This window comes from Xiphophorus couchianus, chromosome 2 (assembly GCF_001444195.1).
Source record: "Xiphophorus couchianus chromosome 2, X_couchianus-1.0, whole genome shotgun sequence".
NCBI classification, from domain to species: domain Eukaryota; kingdom Metazoa; phylum Chordata; class Actinopteri; order Cyprinodontiformes; family Poeciliidae; genus Xiphophorus; species Xiphophorus couchianus.
In genome coordinates, this window is record NC_040229.1 from 17,426,828 (window position 1) to 17,447,839 (window position 21,012).

At 40.5% G+C, this 21,012-nt stretch overlaps 1 protein-coding gene and 1 long non-coding RNA gene across 2 annotated transcripts; one reads left to right on the plus strand and one right to left on the minus strand.

The window, feature by feature from the left end:
- Positions 1-505: 505 nt before the first annotated feature.
- Positions 506-17,722, minus strand: LOC114158182 (round spermatid basic protein 1-like). The gene is made up of 8 exons (XM_028039496.1): positions 17,190-17,722; positions 16,810-16,935; positions 15,880-16,541; positions 7,091-7,228; positions 6,808-6,950; positions 5,335-5,502; positions 5,098-5,209; positions 506-3,983 (listed from the first exon to the last, which is right to left on the minus strand). Exons 1-8 carry the CDS (start codon positions 17,677-17,679, stop codon positions 2,427-2,429), a joined length of 3,396 nt encoding a protein of 1,131 aa, XP_027895297.1. The 5' UTR covers positions 17,680-17,722; the 3' UTR covers positions 506-2,426.
- Positions 17,723-18,367: 645 nt separating this feature from the next.
- Positions 18,368-19,552, plus strand: LOC114158191 (uncharacterized). The gene is made up of 2 exons (XR_003598357.1): positions 18,368-18,893; positions 19,250-19,552. It is a non-coding gene; the product is annotated as an uncharacterized LOC114158191 (long non-coding RNA).
- Positions 19,553-21,012: the final 1,460 nt, after the last annotated feature.

Consider the following 21,012-nt stretch of genomic DNA (forward strand, 5'->3'; position numbering starts at 1 on the left):
GTCATTGATATTGCAAAGTAAAACATTGGTATGATTGTGTTGCAGGATAAAGTATGAATATAAATAATTATATAACTAAATTGACCAGTCATTTATTTTAAAATGGAAAATATAACATAAACAAAGTTCTATAATTGTTTTTATGTGTACAAGGCATATCATTTTAACTATTTCATCACTGGAAATATTCAAATATTTTATGCACACTTATCTTTTATGACTGAATCATTTTATACAGATGTCTAAAATGATCATCTGTATAAAATGATTCAGTCGTTCGGCTGAATATGAACCCAGCGGCTGGGCCAGAGTGGAGAGCTCCCTCAGGTGGAGAAGTTTAAGTGCTGAATCTGTAAGAACTGATTCAACTCAAAACGTTTCCATGTTTCACTCACATGGAGAGACAATTTAACTTGGGTTTAAAAGTAACTCCACACGTTGCCATGCTTCACTCTGAAGCATCTAATCAGTAAATTAAAACTTAGAAAAGACCGGAGACACTTCGTAACTTAGTCAACATTTAGAACCATTTATTGAGAGGTTCTGATCAGAGTATAAATCACACTACCAAGTATTATCTTAGGAAATAAAATGTATTTACAACAAAATCTTCACATACATCAGTTTGAAATAAAAACAGACAGTAAATGATATAAATAAGCTCTATGGAAAATAAAACCTGTCTTACAAAAAATATATGCAATTTCTGTATACATTTTCCTCACACCGGTGCTAATAACATCTAGACTGTACAGTTTTGGTACTTACAGTATAATTTACAGCCCTGTGTGTGTCAAACAGTCCAGTCTGAAAGCAACTGACAGAATCCGATTTTGGAGTGTTATAAACAATAAAAATCCTGCCCACCAAAGCAACAGTAAGATGATTTACAGATCAGTGGAGGTCCTACCGACGTCTCCCAGTTCATGTCGCTCAGCGCCTGGCAAAGGTATTTAAAATGGTTTCCACCCACAAGCTTCAATGTTTTTATCGGGATCTCAGCTAATAGAGACGCAAAATATTTAACAAATAAACATAATTAATTTGAAATCAGCACAGATTCACTCTGATACCACTAAATAAAAATCCAGTACAACTAATTACCGACAGAAGTTACCTAATTAGTGGAGTTTGTAACATAACCTCATTTTAAATACATCTTCTTCACAGCAGGATGAAGACCGATGAACACAGCAGAAACATAGGAAAAAAAGTTTTGAAGAAGTTTAAAATAAATTAAAAAAAAGACATATTTGAAACATATCTGGACCATGACCTCCTCTATGAAGCATGGTGGTGGCTCCATCATGGTGTGGGACTCAGCAGCTGGTTAGAGTTGATTCTAAGACGGCTGGAGCTAAATATGAGGGTAAGACTGTAGACCGGGGGTCTGCAACCTGAGCCTCTAAAGCTGCTAGTGGCTCTTTGGACTTTCTTAATGGCTCTAAAGAACTTTGGCTAAAAATTTAAAAGGAACCAGTTAATGTTTTTAAACGCAAATATAATAACAAATAGTGTTTTTAACCATTTTTATTTCAGTTTCTTGCCGTATTTATGCACTGAATTTCCGCAAAGAATGACGATAAAGTACCAGTTTTAGTTTGGTTTCCTCGTCATTAAACTGGAATATAAATAAAATTCAGTAAATACAATTCTGGTTCTTTAAAAATGACAAGAAATTCCTAGAGTAAATGACTTTTATTTGGCTGTCTTAAGCACCAAATGCCTCTTTATGTTGCAAGAGTTGCAGACTCCTGGTGTAGCCCTAAATCTGACTGGACAGCGTGAAACCGATGTCCACTCTGAATGGGCTTACTGCTGCACCTGCAGTGAAACGTGGTTCTAAAAAGACCTGATTTAAGGGGAGATTAATATTCTACAGGTTTATTTACTAATTAGTCAACTTCTGGAGATCATTTGTTGCACAGGATTTTATTTCAGGGTATCAGACAAAGGAGAAAACAGATTTCAAAATAGTAAATCATGTAACCTCAGTTACTTTGTGTCGCTCTCTCTCTTGAAATCCCCATAAAATCCATCTAAGTTTGTGGTTGTGACATGACTAAACGTGAAACGGGTATCAAAACTTTTACTATGAAGATGATTGTTTTCAGATTGGCTTGAGTACCTAAAATAGGAGCTTTATGAGCGAAGCTAAGTAGTGCACAGGCACCGACACACGGGTCACCAAGGTGAATCGTGTTAAAGCCTCCGTACGTCTGCTGACCAACGAGTGAAGTGAGCTCCTTAGCTTACATTCTCTGGCGCTGTTAAAATACTCGCAGAGCGCATCCTCATCTCGCTGCGTCACAGCAACAACGTCTAATTTGTGGAATGGTTGCCTTTTAAAGGAAGGGTGAACCGTCAAATATTTTAACAAGGCCTTGGCATAAGTAGTACAATAAAAGCAGAAGACATGGAGACATTCATATCGAGAAGTCTTTCTGTGTTTGTGGCGTTTGTGTCCTCAGAGGCTGCTTTAGTGAGTCCTGCAGCCCCGCCGACGTCGCAGGTTTTCCCTGCAAGGAGTCCTTTACTTTTGGTCCTTTAGAGGGAACAAGTGTCCGAGCATCCGACCCAAGCTTGGAGGAAGACCCTCGGGGGTCGGTGTGAGGTTTGGGTCTGCTGTCTGATAAGGAGAGGGCGAGCGGCTGGTGAGCCTCCATGGGTTTAAAGAGATCGAACGTGAAGAGCGTCCGTGCTGGTTTGTGTTCAGGCTTCTTCCTGATCTCCTCTCTGCCGCCGTCTTTCTCCTTCTTGCCGTCCTTCTTCACCTGCAGCTGGGTGTGTTTGTGCGTCTTTCCGTCCTCCCTGCCTGGTTTCCCCAACACGCTCGTGTCCTTGCCCTCCTTGTGGCCGCTCTTCTCCTTCTTCCCATGTGTGGACTTGTGTTTGTGCGAGCCTCCGTCCCGGCCGTCCTCTCTGTCCGGCTGGGACGGAGGCGCTCCCCTGTCCTTGTCGTGCTCCTTGTCTCTCTTGAAGTGGGTTTGTGTTTTGGAGTCGGCCTCTTTGGCCCACTTCTCGTCTCTCTGAGCGGACGGCGCGGTCGGGCAGCCTTGATTTCCCTCTTTCGTCCGTTCTTCATCCTCCTTTTTCTTTATCTGCGTCAGGATCAGGGTGCCCCCGTCTCTTCCTCCTTCAGTCTTGACCTTCTCCCTCTCTCTGTCTTTTCCTCTGTCTTTTTTCTCCTTGTCCTTACTCCTGTCCTTCTCCTTCTTTTCTTTAGTCCTCTCCCTTTCGTCTCGTTCTCTTTTACCTTTATCCTTCTCTTTTTTGATCTGCGGTGTGCTGTAAGCGCTCGTCGTGTCGTCTTTAGTCTTTTCTGGCAGCGCTGGCTTTGGCTGCCGCTCTTCCTCCACATCACTTTCCTTCTTGATCTGCTGTGAGGACTTAAGGGACGCTGCGTCCTGTCCAGCGTCCTCCTGGCCCGGCAGTCTTTGATTCGTCTCTGCACCGCCTTTTCTGTCCTCCTCTAGCTCTTCCACTTTAATTTCCATCGGCATGGGACTGAAGACAACCTCCTCTGATTCATTTTGGACTGAAGGCAGAAACTGTGTTCCTGGCAACACCTTCATCTCTTCTTGGCCATCTTCCTCTTCTTTCTTGAAATGATGCGTCAGCGTTTGAGACGGTGGCTCCTCTCGTCCCTCAATGTCCTCGTCCTCCACCTTCCTCACCGTCTGTACTGCAAAGTCACACTTGTTGCCCTCTTCCTCCGCGTCTTCCTCCTGTTTGATTCTATGCCGCGCTTCGCTTAGTGAAAACCTCTCCTCCTCTTCCTCCTCCTTCCTCTCCTCCTGTTGGTGGTACTGTTTGAGTCGGATGTGCCAGGCCAGGCTGCAGACGGCCGAGACGGTCTTGAACTGGTGGACGACTCCTCTGGGGATGAAGTAGATGTCGTCGTGGTAGAGCTGGATGCGAGCGTATCGGATCCCTTCCCTCCTCAGCTGGTTCAGCTTGGCGTCGTCTATCCACTGGACGCACTGGAGACACGGAGACAAGAGGACACAGCGCTTAGCTAGCTCTATTTACTCTAATAAAAAAAATTATTTTAGAAACAAAACAAAACCCTTTTTCTTTTTGTTTCTCTTTAATTCAGACATTTTCTTCCTACTTTGACGTTAATGCAACTTTTGACTATCTGGTGGTGTTTATTTACTAGATACTTTGATTTTGGCAAAAAACATTAATTCTACCAATATTGACTAAATTAATTATGCTAAAACATTTCCAGACCCCAAGTTTCATATTTTTGGTAGATTGTTCCACAGTGGGAGAGGATAAGGGGAAAAAAAGGGAGGATACAAGGAGTGATAGAAGGACTAAAGTCCAAAAGAAAGTAAGAGGATAGAAGGACGTCGAAAGGATGGAAATAAGAACAAAAGGAAGCACACAAAGGTGTGTGAGTGGAAATGATAGAAGGGGGGACAGAGGGAAAAAGGAATAAACACAAAAAGAACAACTGAAAGGAAGAAAATACAAGAAAGAAATGAATAAAGGAGTGACAAAAGGTAGGACTGAACAAATGTCGAGGAGGAGAAAGTACAGAAGGAGGGAAGGAAAGTAGGAAAGAAATGAGGAAAGGATGTATGAGTGAAAGGAAGGAGGAAGAAAAGCAAAAATACCTCTTTCTTTTGGATTTGGGACAAAAGTTGGGAAATACTTTTCATTTTCAGTTTTCTTATTCTTTTCCAATTATATGAAATTTCAAAAATAATTTCCAGACTGTTTCAAACCCTAAACATCAACAGATTACAGAATTTCTGCCCACAAGAACAGTGAGTAAATTAAAATCAGAATTTGTTTCCTCTAAACTGGCTTCACGGTTGTTAAATATGCATTTTACTTCACCATTAATTTGTCTATTGTCGGCAATAAAAACACTTTTAGACTAAAAACAAAGAATCTGGGCAGCTCCTCATTTGTTGGCAAGTTGAGTTAATAGTCAGCGGATTAGCATATAATTCACATTACACACAGTAACCAGATTTACTGTCAGCATGGAAATAATTAGTGGGGCAGTAAAGGAAGAAGAAACGAGAATTTACACGAATCGCACGCTGCTGGAAAGCTTAAAGAAAGAAACGCCCGTCCCACCTGCGACAGCGGCGGCTCATGGAGGTCCAGCTGCAGCCTCATGACCACGTCTGGGAAATCTCCGGCGTGGAAACACACAACGTCTTTGGTGATCCGGGCGGGAGTGTCGCTGCTGTGAATCAACACAACGGGTTTTTAAAGAACAAGCCTGAGTAAACCACAGGCTGGGCAGCTTCAGACCTCCCAGCATGCACTGCGGGAGGATCTGGAGAAGCGAAACGGATCCTCTGCACTCACTCCTCTCCGCAGCGGACGGCCTTCAGCACGCCGACAGCGGCCGTGGTCTGTCGCTCGAAGCCCTGACCGATGTGATCGGCGTGGGCTCTGGTCCGGTCCTCGAACAGCATCTCTCTGGGCTCGCTGGCTCTGGGCAGGTACTGCAGGTTCTTGATCTCGTTGGTGGACCTGCAACACATCCAGTTCACAGCTGTCATGGTTTACAGAGGAGGCGAACTCTCCCACAGCAAGTGCAGTTAAAAGGTATTTAAATGGGGTTTTGTTCTTGGTAAAAGCATTCACACCTCCTGAGCTTTTTCTGTTTTATTTCAGGCGCTAATAACTGACTTCAATGTGATTTACTGGGATTATTTATGATAGACCAACAAAGTGGCGCATGCTTAAGAACAGGAAGGAAATTGATGCATTTTTCTCACTTATTTACTAGAATGCCTCTGAAAACTAGTTAATTAATTCTGATTTTCATCAAGCAATATAATCCAAGTTTTTCCAATTCCAGTAAATTCTAGTTTAACTGTGGTAGAAGGATACCAGGATGTTCAAAGTGTGGCGCAGGGGTCATTTGTGGTCCATTATGATACAAATTTCTGACTGATGCAGATAGAGACCTTTTGTGACCCACAAATTAAAATCTTCTGACAAAAATGTTAGAAACAACACAAAGTATATTCAGCTTTTAGTGACCAAATTTTATGCTTTCTTTTTCATTTCATAGTAGATAGAAACACATCTATCCATTGACTTATACACTAAAGAAACTTTAGTGAACCCCAGATCTGCTTTTAATTACATTGTTAAAATTCTGTTAAATTCAGGAAGTGTTTTCAAATAAAGAAGGACATAAATCATGTTTTTATTTCTGAGAATAGACTAAATCGTATTCTTTAATCGGCCATAAATTAAATTAGTGAAATGGGTGACTTTCTTTCAGCAAGGAAAAACATGCAAAACCCTTTTAAAGTTTTGGATCTACAATAATTTACACATTTGCTTTCTACAAAAAAAAAATCTGACTCTTACCTATTTAATTAAAACATTTCATGTTTAGTTTACTGTTAGGCAGGAAAAAGCATTCTGAATAAAACTTTTTGAGATTTTAGTTTTGAGAAACTAAGAATACTCATAGTTTATACTCATAGGCCCATGAATACTCTCCAGTTCATAAATTTGTTACATAAATGTTACATAATGTTCTGGCATCCCAGAAGTACAAGATTTGTATTATTCAAAAGTAACTAAATTAATTAAATAGTTATTAAATATAATAAATGATGATGTATGTCAGTTTCTAGCTAGGATACTTGAATGTTGAATGGCTTTAATTTCACATCCAGTCATATAGAACCAGATATAGCTACATCCAAAACGGCCTAAAGCAAGTAAACATCACACTCGTCTAAATCATGTGACATTTCTGCTTTTTACAGTGCAGCATGTCTGACATGAGAATGTGGTGAAGGAATAGAAATTCACCTTTTCCTTTTGAAGGGGGATTTCGGCATGTCCGCCATGGGGATCATCTGTTCCCCGGGTCGGACCCACATGATGGGGCCGTCGTCGCTGTCGGTCGGGCTCTGCAGCCGCAGACTGGAGAAGGTTCCCCACGGCAGAGTTCGCTGCACAAACACAGGGCGGGAAACTTCAGTTTACGTAACTCAAGAACACACACACACACACACACACAGACAGAGGAAGGTCGAACAGATGTTGACACGCCGCTGGTGCGGACATTTTGCAGCTATGGGAGGGCACTGACCACCAGGAAAGGAGACTCCTCCAGCATGCTGAGGAACTCTGGGAAGTAGTCGCCGACCTCTTCGTCCACGGCTCCGACCAGACTGACCTGCCGCATGGCACCGGCACGATACGTTCCCCGGGAATACGTCCTCTTCACCTGGAGGAGGGGACACAAATCAGCCCCCAGCTCACATCACGGCACATTTCCACAGCTAGAGAAACACGGCCGATGGCCGTTTCACTGTTTGCTCTTCACTGCGCACTCAGAAAACCTCAACCTTCAGCGCTTATTGAGACACGAAAATGTCAGGAGCAAAGCAAATAAAAGCCCAGCTGCTGGGACTCAGAGAAATGTGATGGAGGAATAGAAAATCATTCAGACAGTTTCAAATCTACAACTCTAATTAAGTCACATAAGAACAAAGTATTTAGATCCACAGGCCAAGCTCAAGGCTGACAGCAACCATCATCGTTACAGCTTATATTTATATGTATCCTCTATTGTTGTAATGATAAATTGTAATTAATGATGTTTTAAAAAACCTCAAAACTCTCTGTTTTGTTTGTTTTACTATTTTGTTCATTGAGAGCATCAATAAATATCAATAAATTTGAAAACATGATCAAATACAAAGCAGTTTATTGGTACAAATCACACTCCTTCATGTGATTGGTGTCCTAAAGGAGCGCATTGCAAATCTAAATGTTTTCTAGAGATGTGTACTGTGCTGCTGTGACACAGAGTGAGTTACTTAAAACAGATTTAATAGTTTTTATCATCGGTTTTATTATAACAATATTATATTTAAGTCCATATCATCCTGCAATCCAGTGTAACATAAAACTCTGGAAAACATTAAGAGGAAATCTCATGGTTATTCCACCAAATATTGATTTCTGAACTCGTCCTGGGTTAAAACAGTAGTATTGTTGTTTCTAAATTAATATGAATTTGTTTTCTTTGCATTGTTCGAGGTCTGAAAGCACTGAATCTTTTTCGTTATTTTGACTATTTCTAATTTTTTGCTAATAAATACTAAATCTTTTCTTGGCATTTCAGACATGTCAGTAATTCATAGAATAAAAGAACAACGTTCATTTTACTCAAACATATAAAGATAAAAAGTAAAATCAGATAAACTGATCATTTTATGTGTTCTCTTAAATTTTTCCACAGCAGTAATAAATACACTAATTTTACTTTCTTCAACCTTTTAGAGAAAGGCACAAACAAAACAGCACAAGTATGGATATGTACAGTATATAGAGACAAAAGTTAGGAAATTGAATGATAAATGATCGAAAATGTTTAAATATTGTTAAATGTTAATATATAAACTTCTTGGATTCAAAAAATACAATCCAAATATTTAAAAATAGCTCTGTCAACAATTATTTAGATATATGAAAAGTGAAATGGCTCTATAGCGAACATTAAGTTCAACATCTGAGTGAAAGTATTGGTGTCAGTGAACCATCGTTGACAAAAAATCATAAAATTATATTTCAAACTTCTAATATCTTCACGTTAGTCCAACTTGTTGCATGCAGCCACACATCCTGGCCCGCTCTGGTCCGGTTCGGCCGTGTTCACTAACACATGAGCAGGAGCAAACGGCTTGGCTCAAGGCGTTCGGTGCAGAGCTCGTCCAGAACCAGAACAGACGGGACAGATGCAGAGCACTGCCTCCGAACTCACAGCTGGTGCTTTTTTTCCACTGTTGCTGCAGAAATTATCATAAAAGCGGAGCAGAATGTTTTCTCTAAGGAAAACACCCCGGAGGTTCGGATGCCGCTCTTTTATTGATCGCGTTTTTATCTTGGAAGAGAAAACATCCGGGAGGGAAGCCGCTGCTCTTGTGGCGCGGCGTGACGTCAGGAGAAGGCGGTTGCTTCGGTGATGTGCGTTTAAGTTGACGCTGGCCTGTTCAGACCTGACATTAACACGTCGCACCGTCTGATCTGGTTTTAAGTGAACAGTAAATTACATCGTAATTGAAAAGATTGCAGCTACCTGATCTGAATGTAAATGCAGCCGCGTCACGGTGAGAAGTGGAGACAGCAGGTGGCTCTGCTGGCTAACATGAACCAGACCTGTTTCTGATAAACATGATCAGATTTATTCCTGTTGTATTTTTAGTTTTAAAGTATTTAACTACAAGACTATTAATAATAATAAGAAGCATAATAGATACAGTAAAGTCTTCTGTACCTACCCTGCTAACTGCTTGCCTCATATTTTATGGTGACATTTTTTTTTGTTTTTATGGCAAAAGTATCATCAGAACCACAAACTTGTGCTTCTGGTTATTTAATGATAAACCTTTTAAACGGACCTGTTTCTGTTTCCAATAGCCTGTTCCACATCTGAATCCAAGGCACTTCTATTAAAGCACATCTTGTCCACCAGTTTGCTACTTAAAAGGTGGGGTATTATGTAAAACTGACTTTTTTTTTGCAATTTACATCATGTTCTGATGTTATTCCCTCATCAAAAACATACCTGAAGTGTTGTTGTGACTCTTTCAGGCTTGTTTGAGAAATCCTTTAATCTCCCGTGGCAACCTGCTCTGGGCGACTAAACGTTTGCTCTCACAAATGCCACTTTTTTCACGTATCTCCTCTCTTTCCACATATCTCCTCTTTTAAGCTGCAGTCACCAAGCCAAGCTCACCAAGCCCGCTAACTCCTACAGACTAGCAGCAGCAGCTATCACCAAACACCTGGTGGAACAGAGTCTGCTAAGCTCATCATAGGAACCACTACTCTGTGAAATTCCTGTTATAAATGGAGGCTGTAAACGGATTAAATGTTGTGATGATGTGCTGATAGCGGCAGGAGCTTCTTAAGGAGATAGGCTCAATTTCAAGGAGTTGTACAACTGAAGACAACCCAGTGTTAAGAAGCAACATGTTTTTCTCTAACCTTAGTTCTACCATGTGTAAATGAACGTTTTGTGTGTGTGGTTGAAATGTTTGTTATCTTGTGGGTGTGTTTTTTGTGGCAGCCATCTTGGGACCCTGCTAAAATGGATTCCCACCTCAAACCCAACTGGAGTTTGATGGGCTGCAGTTTAAAGTAGTTAAAAGAATAAAATGTTTTACAAATTGTGCATTTGCATATGTAAAATGTCAGCCTTATATTTTATTACTGATAAATAATTGCTAGTGTTTACTCTGTGTATGTGAAAGTTAACTTTTTTTCCTTTTTCTCCCACTCTGGAAGGCTGAGGTGATTGGCCGATGTAAATTGAGAAGGCGGGGTTTAATCAGTATGTAGGTGAACTGCTGGATGTAGCAGCAGGACTGATGGCTGCCATTTTTTTTTAATCTGCTGTGTTGCACCAGACAATCAACTTTGTTGCTGTACAGCCAAGATTGACAGTTCGTTTACCACACCTCTCAGAATAACACCTAGTTACTTGAGTGTGCAATAAAGATGGCATCAACATGGCTGGAAAATACATAATACTGCCCCTTTAATCTTTTGTTTTTATCTACATGGCTGTTGGCTCACCATATGTTTTATGTGCTTTGCACTAATAACGACAATAACAATGCCATTAATTTGTTGTTTTTAAAGAGAATACTTTGCTTTTAATTTCCCTAAAGCACAAAATGTTTTTTTTTTCTCAGGAGTATTAAGTTTGACAGCAATCAGCTGTTAAACTTAATACTTAATTTAATTGTGAAGCATTTCTGCACTGAACGAAAACTAATTTCTAGTCAAATATTAGCTGGATTGAGTCTAATCTGTGGTGTTTCACTTTACTTTCAGTCTTGATCTGAAGTTTAAAAGTTAAAATCAACTGACGATCTCTTCCATTGTTTCACTTTCGCCGTCTCGCCCAAATACAGCCAAGCAAAAACAAGAACTGAACAGTATTATGTCACACTAGATTATTGTTTCAATGCGGTTAATCTGCTTTAGAGAACATTAACACTGGAAAGCAGAAATATAATACAAAAATAAAGTGGCAATGCATGTTGAATGAGAGACCCAGCCAGTGTTGAGGAACAGCTAAATGATTTCTACCCTGAGGTCAATTATAAAGCAAAGCATAGCAATAAACACAACAAAAAGTGCCAAAACGCTCTTTGCAATGAGAGAGTGAACCTGCTGCAGCCTGAAAAGATTAAAAAAAAACCTGAACAAATCTGGCATTCAGTGACATAATTTGAAGCACCAAAAATAAAAATCATACAACGTGAGAGAAGGAAGTACTACACTAATTTTGGTTCTGGATATGCTTTGTTCTTACCTTCTTGTTACTTTCATGTTAACCAATGAACAGAAACAGCCTGAATAAAGCAGTCAAACACACTCAATTGTCACATGTCGACTGTAAAGCTCCGAGGCGGTGAGCGTTAAAGACCCCCTGCCTCTGCAGCACACCTTGACTATTAAGTCAAGCAGTGCAATCCTGAGCCCATAACTACTGCGTGCATGCAGTAGAAACGGATACAATGAGTCAGTCTGAGAGCTGCCATGAATTAATTCAGTCACTTAACTAAAGAGGCTTTTAGAGCTGCTGCTTCACTATATGCTAATCTGCAAAACTGTACATCTGCAGTCTGCATCAAGTGAAATTAGTCAATAAAAAACAAATGGATATATTGTGAAATCTCAACACATTGACTGCATATACTGAGAGGACTGAAAGTAAAGTGGGACTTCACCCCTGCAGGAAAACATCACATTACAGTTATTGTTGTTAAACATTAAGCCAAGCTCCTAACATATCACAGCTTAGCTCCATCGAAGCTGTATATTCCAAACACTGTACCGTCATCATAATTGCAGTTTGAAATATTGTGCAGATATTTTCAGTGTCTTGAAATATTTTTTTCTCACAGCTAAGAGAGTTTGGCATAGATGTATAAAATCTTTCCGTGACCCAAATCCGTTTGTTTAACTGCTGAAGCGTGTTGAAACGAGGCTTAAACTCAAAGCATGTGACAAACTCGAGCTTCCATTTTTAGTGGCTCAGCACCATTTGTCACCCAGAGAGGCGATCTGCGCACCAGGTAGGTTTGCTCCTCTCGTTCTCATCCGTCATAATGTGAACTCCCTCTATGGCCTTTATCATCCTCAAACATTGTCAGAAGTGAGAATCCTCTACCTTGAAATGCTACAGGCTCCACATATAATTAGTGGTTGTTTAGTCAAGACCACCCAACCTGAGTCAAGACCAGAACCAGGGCGTACCAACCCAAAATCTGAGTTTACCAAACCAAAGGGAGACCATATTCAAGACCGTTGTTGTAGTGTTAACCTGAAAATTGTAAATCCTCCTGCTGCAGCTCAATTTCAACCCTTATCAAGGGACCGTGAGCACTGGTGAGCCAGTAGGGGGCGCTGCCACAACATTTAACCTAAACCAGCATGCCTCTATTGTCCAATAAATCTAACAGCATGGTACCAGGTTAAACAGACAAACCAGACAACATTAAAGAGCAGCCAGCTAAATTTTAAATTGAGAAAAAAATGGTTCTAAATTATGAATAAAGTAAGTAACTCTGCAAAATATGTTAACATCCTGTTAGTATTTCAAAAAACAGCCAGTTTTGATTGCTCTAGATTAAAGATTGGTCAGTCAGAAGCTGTGATTTTTTCTGTCCCAACCAATGAAAGTCATATGTAAGGTCTAGCAGTCCATGCAGGCAACAGTCTTCAGTGTGGAAGTCACTGAAGAAAGAGGAGTCAAAGTTAAACATGTTCTGAATTAGTGAGATATCTTCAAATTAAGTCCAAGGAAGAACAGGGAAGTAAGTGTCTGTTCATTCAGGAAATTACTTATTAAATTTTCACTCTCTAAGTAACAGGAAGACAAAAGATATTACAGCACAGATACTGTGCTTTTACCAGCCTTTATCAGAAAAGGCTGGATTAGGAAATGTTGGCAGCTTTCCTCTACATAGAAAACATGCACAGACTGATAATTGCGCTAATCAATAATATAATCTGTGAAAGGCAGTTCAAAAAACGTCCCATGTTACCATGCTGCTGGAATAACATTGATATTTTAATTAAAAACTATTTTAATAGCAACACAGTCACTTTAAAGAGCTTTAAAGATCCTGTACAGTTGCTTATCTTCACATTAAATTTAAAGATCTGGTATTGTATGCAAATAATAGAGAAAGGAGTTATGTTTCATCTGTTAGGTGGATTTATTTATACAAATATTTATTCCCCAAACCCTAGAGGATTTTAAAACATACCAGATTTACAGTGATGTGACCGGTGCATAGAGAAACAGCACTGATCACTGTCATTGACAGTCACCTGGTCAACTGTAGGAGTAAATTGTTCAATTTTTCAGTAAAACAGCTCTAAAATTATTCATACACCTAGCAGGTTTAGATTTAAAGTAATATTTTGATTTTACCAACATGTTTCTTCTGACTGGATGTAATATTAATGTTTTGGAGTGGTCCAGTCCTAATAGAGATACAGAATAAGTGAAGACTTCCTACCGCAAAGCTTGGAGCTCATGACTAAATTTAAATCCTAAAAATACCAGAGGAAACACATAAGATTGAAGATTTTTGCACTGATTATTTAGAAGAGTGCAAACAAGTTTAAGAAATGCTTCATTTTTCCAACAAAATGTACAAAAAATAATTTTCTATTTTGTAAAATTGACACTTATTGTCCATTATACTATTATCATTTGAGATATGTCTGTAGCGTCGTGAATAATTTGGGGGAAAGATGGTTAAATTTACATTTTATAAAATATTTTGAAGGTTCTCACTTATTTTAAACTTAAAGGGAAATCAGAGTCAGATAAAATAGGTATAGACAAAATCTCTGTGTGCATCTCTTAATCACAGAGAGATTAAGAGATCTCTTAATCGTTAGTTGGGATTTTGGTGGTTCAAATTCCATTATTGCTCATTGAAAAATGTCAGCGGTTAAAAACATAATAATCACAGATCAGCCTGCATGTTTTCTCTGTCTGGTGAAAGATTTACTCTCCATTGAAGAGATAAACTCCTTCTCCAGCTGACAGCTAAAAAGAACACCCAGTAAATCGCAGCACAAAAACAACCCAACCCACCCAACAACCAATCATAGAGCACGCCCCAAATAGAGCCACCAATCACTGCAGAGCATCCGTCCCACTGAATCTTCAGAAGTTTTTACATTTTAATCTTTGACAACTTCAACACAAACAAAAAGTTTTCAATAGTGACACAAAAAATCAAGAATTAAACTCCAGATTTCTGATGTCAAACTGAGCTGATGAACAAAATATTTTTCTCCTAATGATTATTTAACACCTCAGTAATAAACTACTGTATATCTGCCTTACATTTCAGCGACGTAGGGGAACAATCTTATATAAACGATGCTTTGCCTCTTCATATATTTAACACTGGTTAGCCACAGCAATCACCAGCTAAGCCTAACTAACACACTGGAGTGTTTTACGTGGCTACAGCATTTATATAACTGCAACAATACTGCAGCATTATTCCTGTCATATTAACTAATTTATCTGGATGATAAATTGTCCTGAACATTATTCCGACAAACAATAATATTGTCATTTTGGGACCACTTTCAGCTGGTATAATATTATTAATGGTACATTAATGTAAGTGCATCCTCTCAAAAATCAAAGAACATTTAACACTGCAACTGGAAAACATTTAAAATATCCAAAATAAATAAACAAAACAACCAAAACAATAATAATTAAAACAGATTATGAAGTCTCCGTAACCAAAACTGCATTTAAAAATATAACCATTTAACTGAGGCAAGGAAAAAAGGCAAATGTGCCAGATAAGACTTTTGTAAAACAAAAAATAAAAAAAAGGAAAAACTAAGTACTTCATACAGGTTGTTAAATGTTTGCAGCATTTTTCAAAGTGAAATGGGAGCATCTCTTCACTGATTGTTGTCAAAACAGAAAGTAACAGGCTCGTTTTAATTCATCATACAATTAATCGATTCATTGTTTAGCCTGTCACAACTGTATAATAACATTTATTAATCTTATGCGACACGATGAAGATCCTCTGTCTGCGCTGAAGAAGACTCATCCAACTCGGCATGCTGAATGCTTGAAACTGAAACTGTTTACTTGTCTTTCAGTTGAATTCAGGTAAGTATCTGACCTCTTGTCTGTAGTCAAGCAGCACTGACATTTCCTTCCCAGATGATCAGTTGATTGGTAAATACACAACAAAATACTGGTGTAATACCAAAGTTGACGAATCCCCATCAAGATGCAGCAGAACACTGAACTCCATATCCTTGACTCGATGATACGTGCATTATTAAAAACGTGACCACACAAAATGTGACGCACACACCTTAAAGACCTGACAGGACTTGATTTTCTACAAAATCACCTTCATTTTCTCACAGTTAGACCTCCAACAAGCTTTCAATAGCAAGACACAAACTATCTGACAGTAACTTAATAGTTACATTGATAAATAAACGGAAAACTCACAGCTTTTTATGGACAAAAAGAAAAGTCACCACAAACATTTCTACATTAACACAGTCATCCAGATATGGGCCGTCTCTTTCATGACTTTTTCAAACCACACAACATCAGAGCTTTCAGCCTTACAAGACTACCTGAAAACTGACACGCTTTGAACACACAAGAAAAGACTGGAGATGTTGCGGCGCAGCTTGAAAGGATCCACCGAGTCTGGACACAAACTATGAGGTGTGTCGTTTCAGGATGTGACAACTGAGCTGCTCACAAACTACCAAGAGACTTCGAAGTAGCAAAACATCCCGGTCTTTATCTGACGCAGTTCAGAAACCCATCCTCACCTGAGAGTGAAAGGTAGCCATGGTTGTCGTCTCGATGTCCTTCTTTCCGAGCACTTCCATCTTCACTGTTGCATTGGGAAACTTGTAGGAGAAGTAGTCCAGGAAGTCTGGGAGGTAGGAAGCCGCTCCGTGGATGATTCCCATCACAAAGCGCGCGGCCTGAGCTCCATCCTCGCTGAACGACAGGCTCACGAACTCCTCTGCAAAGCGCTGCATCTCTGCTGGAGACAGACAGGAGAGCTCCTCGGTGTAGGCGTGCACCACAGAGGCGCCTCCGTTGGCCTGCTGCTCGATGTGGATCAGATGGCTGAACTCCAGCCCGGAAAGGCCCGCCGTGGCTGTGCAGCCGTAGCTGAGCCTGTCCCTGACCATGGAGGACATGGTGGCAGAAGCACCAGCAGCAGGATCCTGGAAGTGTTGTGGTATTGTAGTGCTGTGGATCAGACCACTGCTGCTGCTGTCCCCGTTGATCCGGCCGAGGAACTCCGGCAGACCCAGAGTCACCCCTGAGCACACAGTCTGGCAGGATCGGTGGTACATTTTGGGCCGGCTGTGCCGCTCCTTCACCCACTCGCTGTCTTTGTGCTTCTTTTTCTTCTTCTTCTTGAGTTTCTTAAGCAGCAGCTCTTCCTCTGAACCAACGCTGAGCACCTCTTTAGACTCTGTGATCAAAACAAGAATTGTTTACACCAAATGCACAGTATTGTGAATTATGATTTTGATCCACTATGACTTCAAGATATACAGCTGTTACACTTGAGGTCATGTGTTTGTCTTAACTTCTAATATCATTTTGCATAAGATGTCAGGACAACCAGAACCAAACCTGCTTTAAATTGACTTAAATTCCTAAGTCAATTTAAAGAGCACAATTACACCATTATCTCTGCCTGATAATAAAGTTATTTCAAATTCTGAATAAATTCCTACCTTTATGAGGGGACATCACCTCTCCGTTTTCTCTCACAATGTCATGCACAGGTGGTAGTTTGTGTTTTTTCCACTCCTTGTTCTTTTCCTTCTTCTTCTGCCTGTCTTTCTCCTTCCCACTGTGATCTAGGGAGAAGAAAAGGTGAACTGAAACATTGTTGTGTCCCAACTGTGGCAAATAATTCAAGGAGAAACATTTCCACGTGTATGCACACACCATATGGGCCTAATAAAAACAGAGGCCTAATGTGCGGCAAAATGTCGAATAACTCAACAAAACATTCAACGGACGGATTTGCGGATAAACTGGGTTCATTTTAGTGTAAAGCAGCAAACTGTGGTGTTGTGGGAAGCAGCCTGGCCGTGCGGTGCCGTCCTACCTCTCTGCAGCGTTTTCACGTCGCCGTTCTCCGTCTTTGTATGGCAGCTAGCGGGGCTCACTCTCTCCACAGAGGCGGCAGAGCTCCGCGGGGCTTCGCTGCTCCTCTCCTTTTCCTTGTGTCGCTTCTCCTTCGCCTTTTTCACTTTGGGAGGCGAGGCCAGGAAGTTGCTGATTTTGAAGATTTTCCGGACCGGGGTAGTCGGCATCGCGGAGGCGGTGGAGTGGCTCGCCTTGGCCGGGCCGAAACTCCATTTCGCTGGGCTTCCACAACTCTGCTTCCCGTTGTGTTTTTCCCCTGCGCACACCTCTCCGTTCAGTTTCCTGTGCTTCAGGCCCTTCTCCTCCACCCTGACCTTCTTCGGGGTGGGTGGGAAAATGTCGCTGGAAGACTGCGGACGGCTCTCGGGCGGTCGTTTGGCCAGTAGGGGTTTCGGGGAATTTGTTTTGCTGTTCGCAGCGAAATGCATGGAGTCCACGGACTCGGCCATCTTGGAAGTTTCTATTTTTTACGGTCAGACGTAACTGGTGCGTGAGAGACAGGCCGAGGGCGGGGCTTAGCCTGTTACGTATGACGTGCAAAAAGAGAAACGATGGGTGGATAGGGGATGGGAGGAGTTCCCCAATCATATTTTTAATCCGGTGGTTGGACTCAAATTTCTTTTATATTAAAATATGATTATATGCTATTAAATTATCCAGGCTTCATTAAGCTTAGAAAAGTGCTTAAAGCGCAACTTTTCTTTAACTACACATGGAGCAATGGGAACATTCTGCATAAAAATAAGTCACTTTATTAAAAGGACTGGAAGGTAAAGACGATAGTACTTGTTTAAAGGGAGGTTGTTTCGCAAAATCGACTTTTCAAACTTCCCTCATCAAAAATAAAGCTGCAGTCTCCAGCTGAGGTTCCATCTCACAGAGCCTCCATCTCCCATGCCTAACCCACTCTGCTCCTCCAGACTAGTGACAGCAACAACCAGCAAACACTTGGTAGTACTGCTCATCTGCTGAGCATATCATGTGAACTACATATCAGTCCAACACTCCTAGGAATGGTTGTAAATGGCATAATGGAGAAATGTTGTTGTGATGTTGTGCTGAAGGTTGAGTGTTGGAGAAACGGGATCTTCTTAAGGAGTCATAGGCATGGATAAACTTCTATTAGATTGTAAATGTAACCCAGTGTTTAAAAACACAAGAAAAAAATAATAGATGTTGATTCAATGTCTTATTCTACCAAAATAGCTAAAAGGTAATTACGTAAATCTTCAAAAAATGTGAAATATGCTTTTAGTGTTAGCTTCTATTGACAGATTAGGCAGCCAATGGCTGGCGCGGTCTGGTTTCGTGTCGGCCAATGGGGTTGATCGTCCCGCCCCTTTTTAACAGCTGGCGGTTGTTTCGTTCGGAGCGCGGCAGACAGGCTTGAAAGCTAACAGCTGACGGTTGCTTCGCTCAGAACGCTTGAGAACAGCTGACGGTTGTTTCGCTGCGAACGCTTGAGAGCTAACAGCTGACGGTCGTTTCCGTAAAGAGGTAGAAAGAAACTGACGAATCTGGAAATTGGTAAGGAAAACAATATTAATATAAATTCACTAAATATATAATTCAAAATACTACATTCGGTTTTATTAGATCTCGGAGGGTTTCCCCCGTGAACAGCTGAAGCCCGAAAAATAGCCGTTGACAGCTCGGAGCATCGGTGAGTCATCGCACGCGCTCGGCAGTAGGTTAAGTAAATTTGGTGAAAATTGGCTAAAATACCTATTAAATTATAAAATTTAATATAAAATAAAATTGATTGTAAGATTTTGTATTGTTATTGTTGTGTATGTTGTATTTGTTTTATGTAATTGCATTTATTTTAAGATTGAATGTATATTATATTCTTTTTTTACCACATATAAGCTAATCTATTTAGTTTTACTAATATGTTGGAAAAATTGTGTTCTGTTAACTTGTTGTTATACAACATGAAAGAAAAAAAATAAGAAGAACTTGAGAAATGATTAAATAGCATCTTATGTGCTAAAATGTTTTACTTTGGCCTTGTTATAGGTCAGGTTTTTTTTTGGAGTTTGTACAGTACACTTTTGGCTTGGAGGGCCAAAGATTCCAAGACCCTCTTCACCTGAAACTGGATGGCGAGCCCCAGCCCAGAGGACCAGGCGCACGGGTAGATAGTGACCCGACTGGTCACCAGCTGAGAGACTTTGAGACTGAAGAATTAATTCATTGGAGACTGAAGTATTCAATTTATTTATTTATTTATTTTTTTTAAAAGCGCGCAGTATTTGTTTGTCTGTTTTAAATGTGGATCCACAATTGTTTATTATATTAAATATTTGCTCTTTTCTTGTAGACACTGTGTGTTCTGTTGTTGCTCACACCTGGGTTCCCTAGAATTTAATATCTTCTGATTAGGCCCAACTTCCTATATATATAGTATAAATTAATTAACCTGTTTTTGTGAGTTGCAGGTTACAAAAAATTTGGCGAGTACAGCCAGGAGCCTAGTTGTGTGACAACAGTGGAACAACAATTGGAATTTTATCTGTTAACACATTGGTACTATGGATTTCATTGCAAAATTAGGAATTAAGATACCAAATGCAGTCATTGTCAGCGGTTTAACTGGATCTGAAAAGGATGATGATGTGTTTGACTACTTGCGACAATGTGGTACAATAAGTAGGACACTAACAGTCGATGATAGCTCATCTGAGTTTTACCAGAACTGTGTCGTGGAGTTTAGCTCTGATTTAGCTGTTCAGGAGCTAACACCTGCATTGCCTTACCTGTATCCATCAGCTGAAAATCCAGATGTTAAATACTGTGTCCGCGCCCTAACAGATGTTTACACAAAAACCGTAGGGGGCAGTGTAACTGATACCTACCTCACTGAACTAAAGACCTTAGCTAAGTTAAGTGGGAAGGATTTTGAAGAAGTCTTAAGGGAGGTGATATCAAAGTTTGAAGAGTCCATGGGATCTGTTGAGGCAGCTGCAAGCCCATGTCCAAATAATGACACAGAGCCTACACAAAGTGTTGGTTTCCCTCCACACCACATTGATAACCCCCACTCTCCTAAGCTTGTTCAGAGCCCTAACCCAAGTTCCTTGAAACTTAATCAGAAACCTCATATATTAAGTCAAACCGATCTAGTCTCACCTGAAGTACAGAGGATTGTGGTTGAACATGTTGTCAAAACTACAGAGAAGACATCTAATGGTCACTCCACCCTTAGGTTGAGAGCTTTTTCTGGAAGAAACCCTAGACCATATCCCGAAGTTGACTATGAAACATGGCGTTCCCATGTTGACTTAATGATGGGAGACACATCTCTTTCTAACTTGGAAAAAACCCGAAAAATTCTTGAAAGCCTTCTCACTCCAGCTTCAGATGTCATTCGGCCTCTTGGGCCTGATGCATCCGTTGATGACTATCTTAGGCTGCTTGAGTCGGCATTTGGCACTGTTGAAGATGGTGAGGAACTGCTTGTGCGATTCATGAACACTTTGCAGGATCCTGGGGAGAAACCATCTGCGTACTTGCATCGCCTACAGGTGGCACTGAGTCTTGCAGTGCGCCGGGGTGGTGTAGACCCCCGAGAAAGAGACAGACAGCTTCTTAAGCAATTTCAAAGAGGCTGTTGGGATGATAACCTGCTGACAGAACTGCAGTTGGAGTTAAAGAAAAATAATCTGCCCACGTTTGCAGAACTATTACTCCTACTCCGTATTGCAGAAAACAGACAAGAAGTTAACAGCACAAGAATGAGAAAACACTTTAGTGCAACCAAACAAAAAGCAGCGTCACAT

What these genes read in the sequence shown, in the direction of transcription:
- LOC114158182 (XM_028039496.1), bottom strand. Translation starts at nt 17,679, where the DNA reads ATGGCCGAGTCCGTGGACTCCATGCATTTCGCTGCGAACAGCAAAACA. An exon ending in TCCCCCTTCAAAAGGAAAAG is followed by an intron (nt 5,503 to 6,807) that starts GTGAATTTCTAT and finishes GATGTGTTGCAG; the next exon opens with GTCCACCAACGAGATCAAGA. An exon ending in ATGAGCCGCCGCTGTCGCAG is followed by an intron (nt 3,984 to 5,097) that starts GTGGGACGGGCG and finishes CCGTGTCTCCAG; the next exon opens with TGCGTCCAGTGGATAGACGA.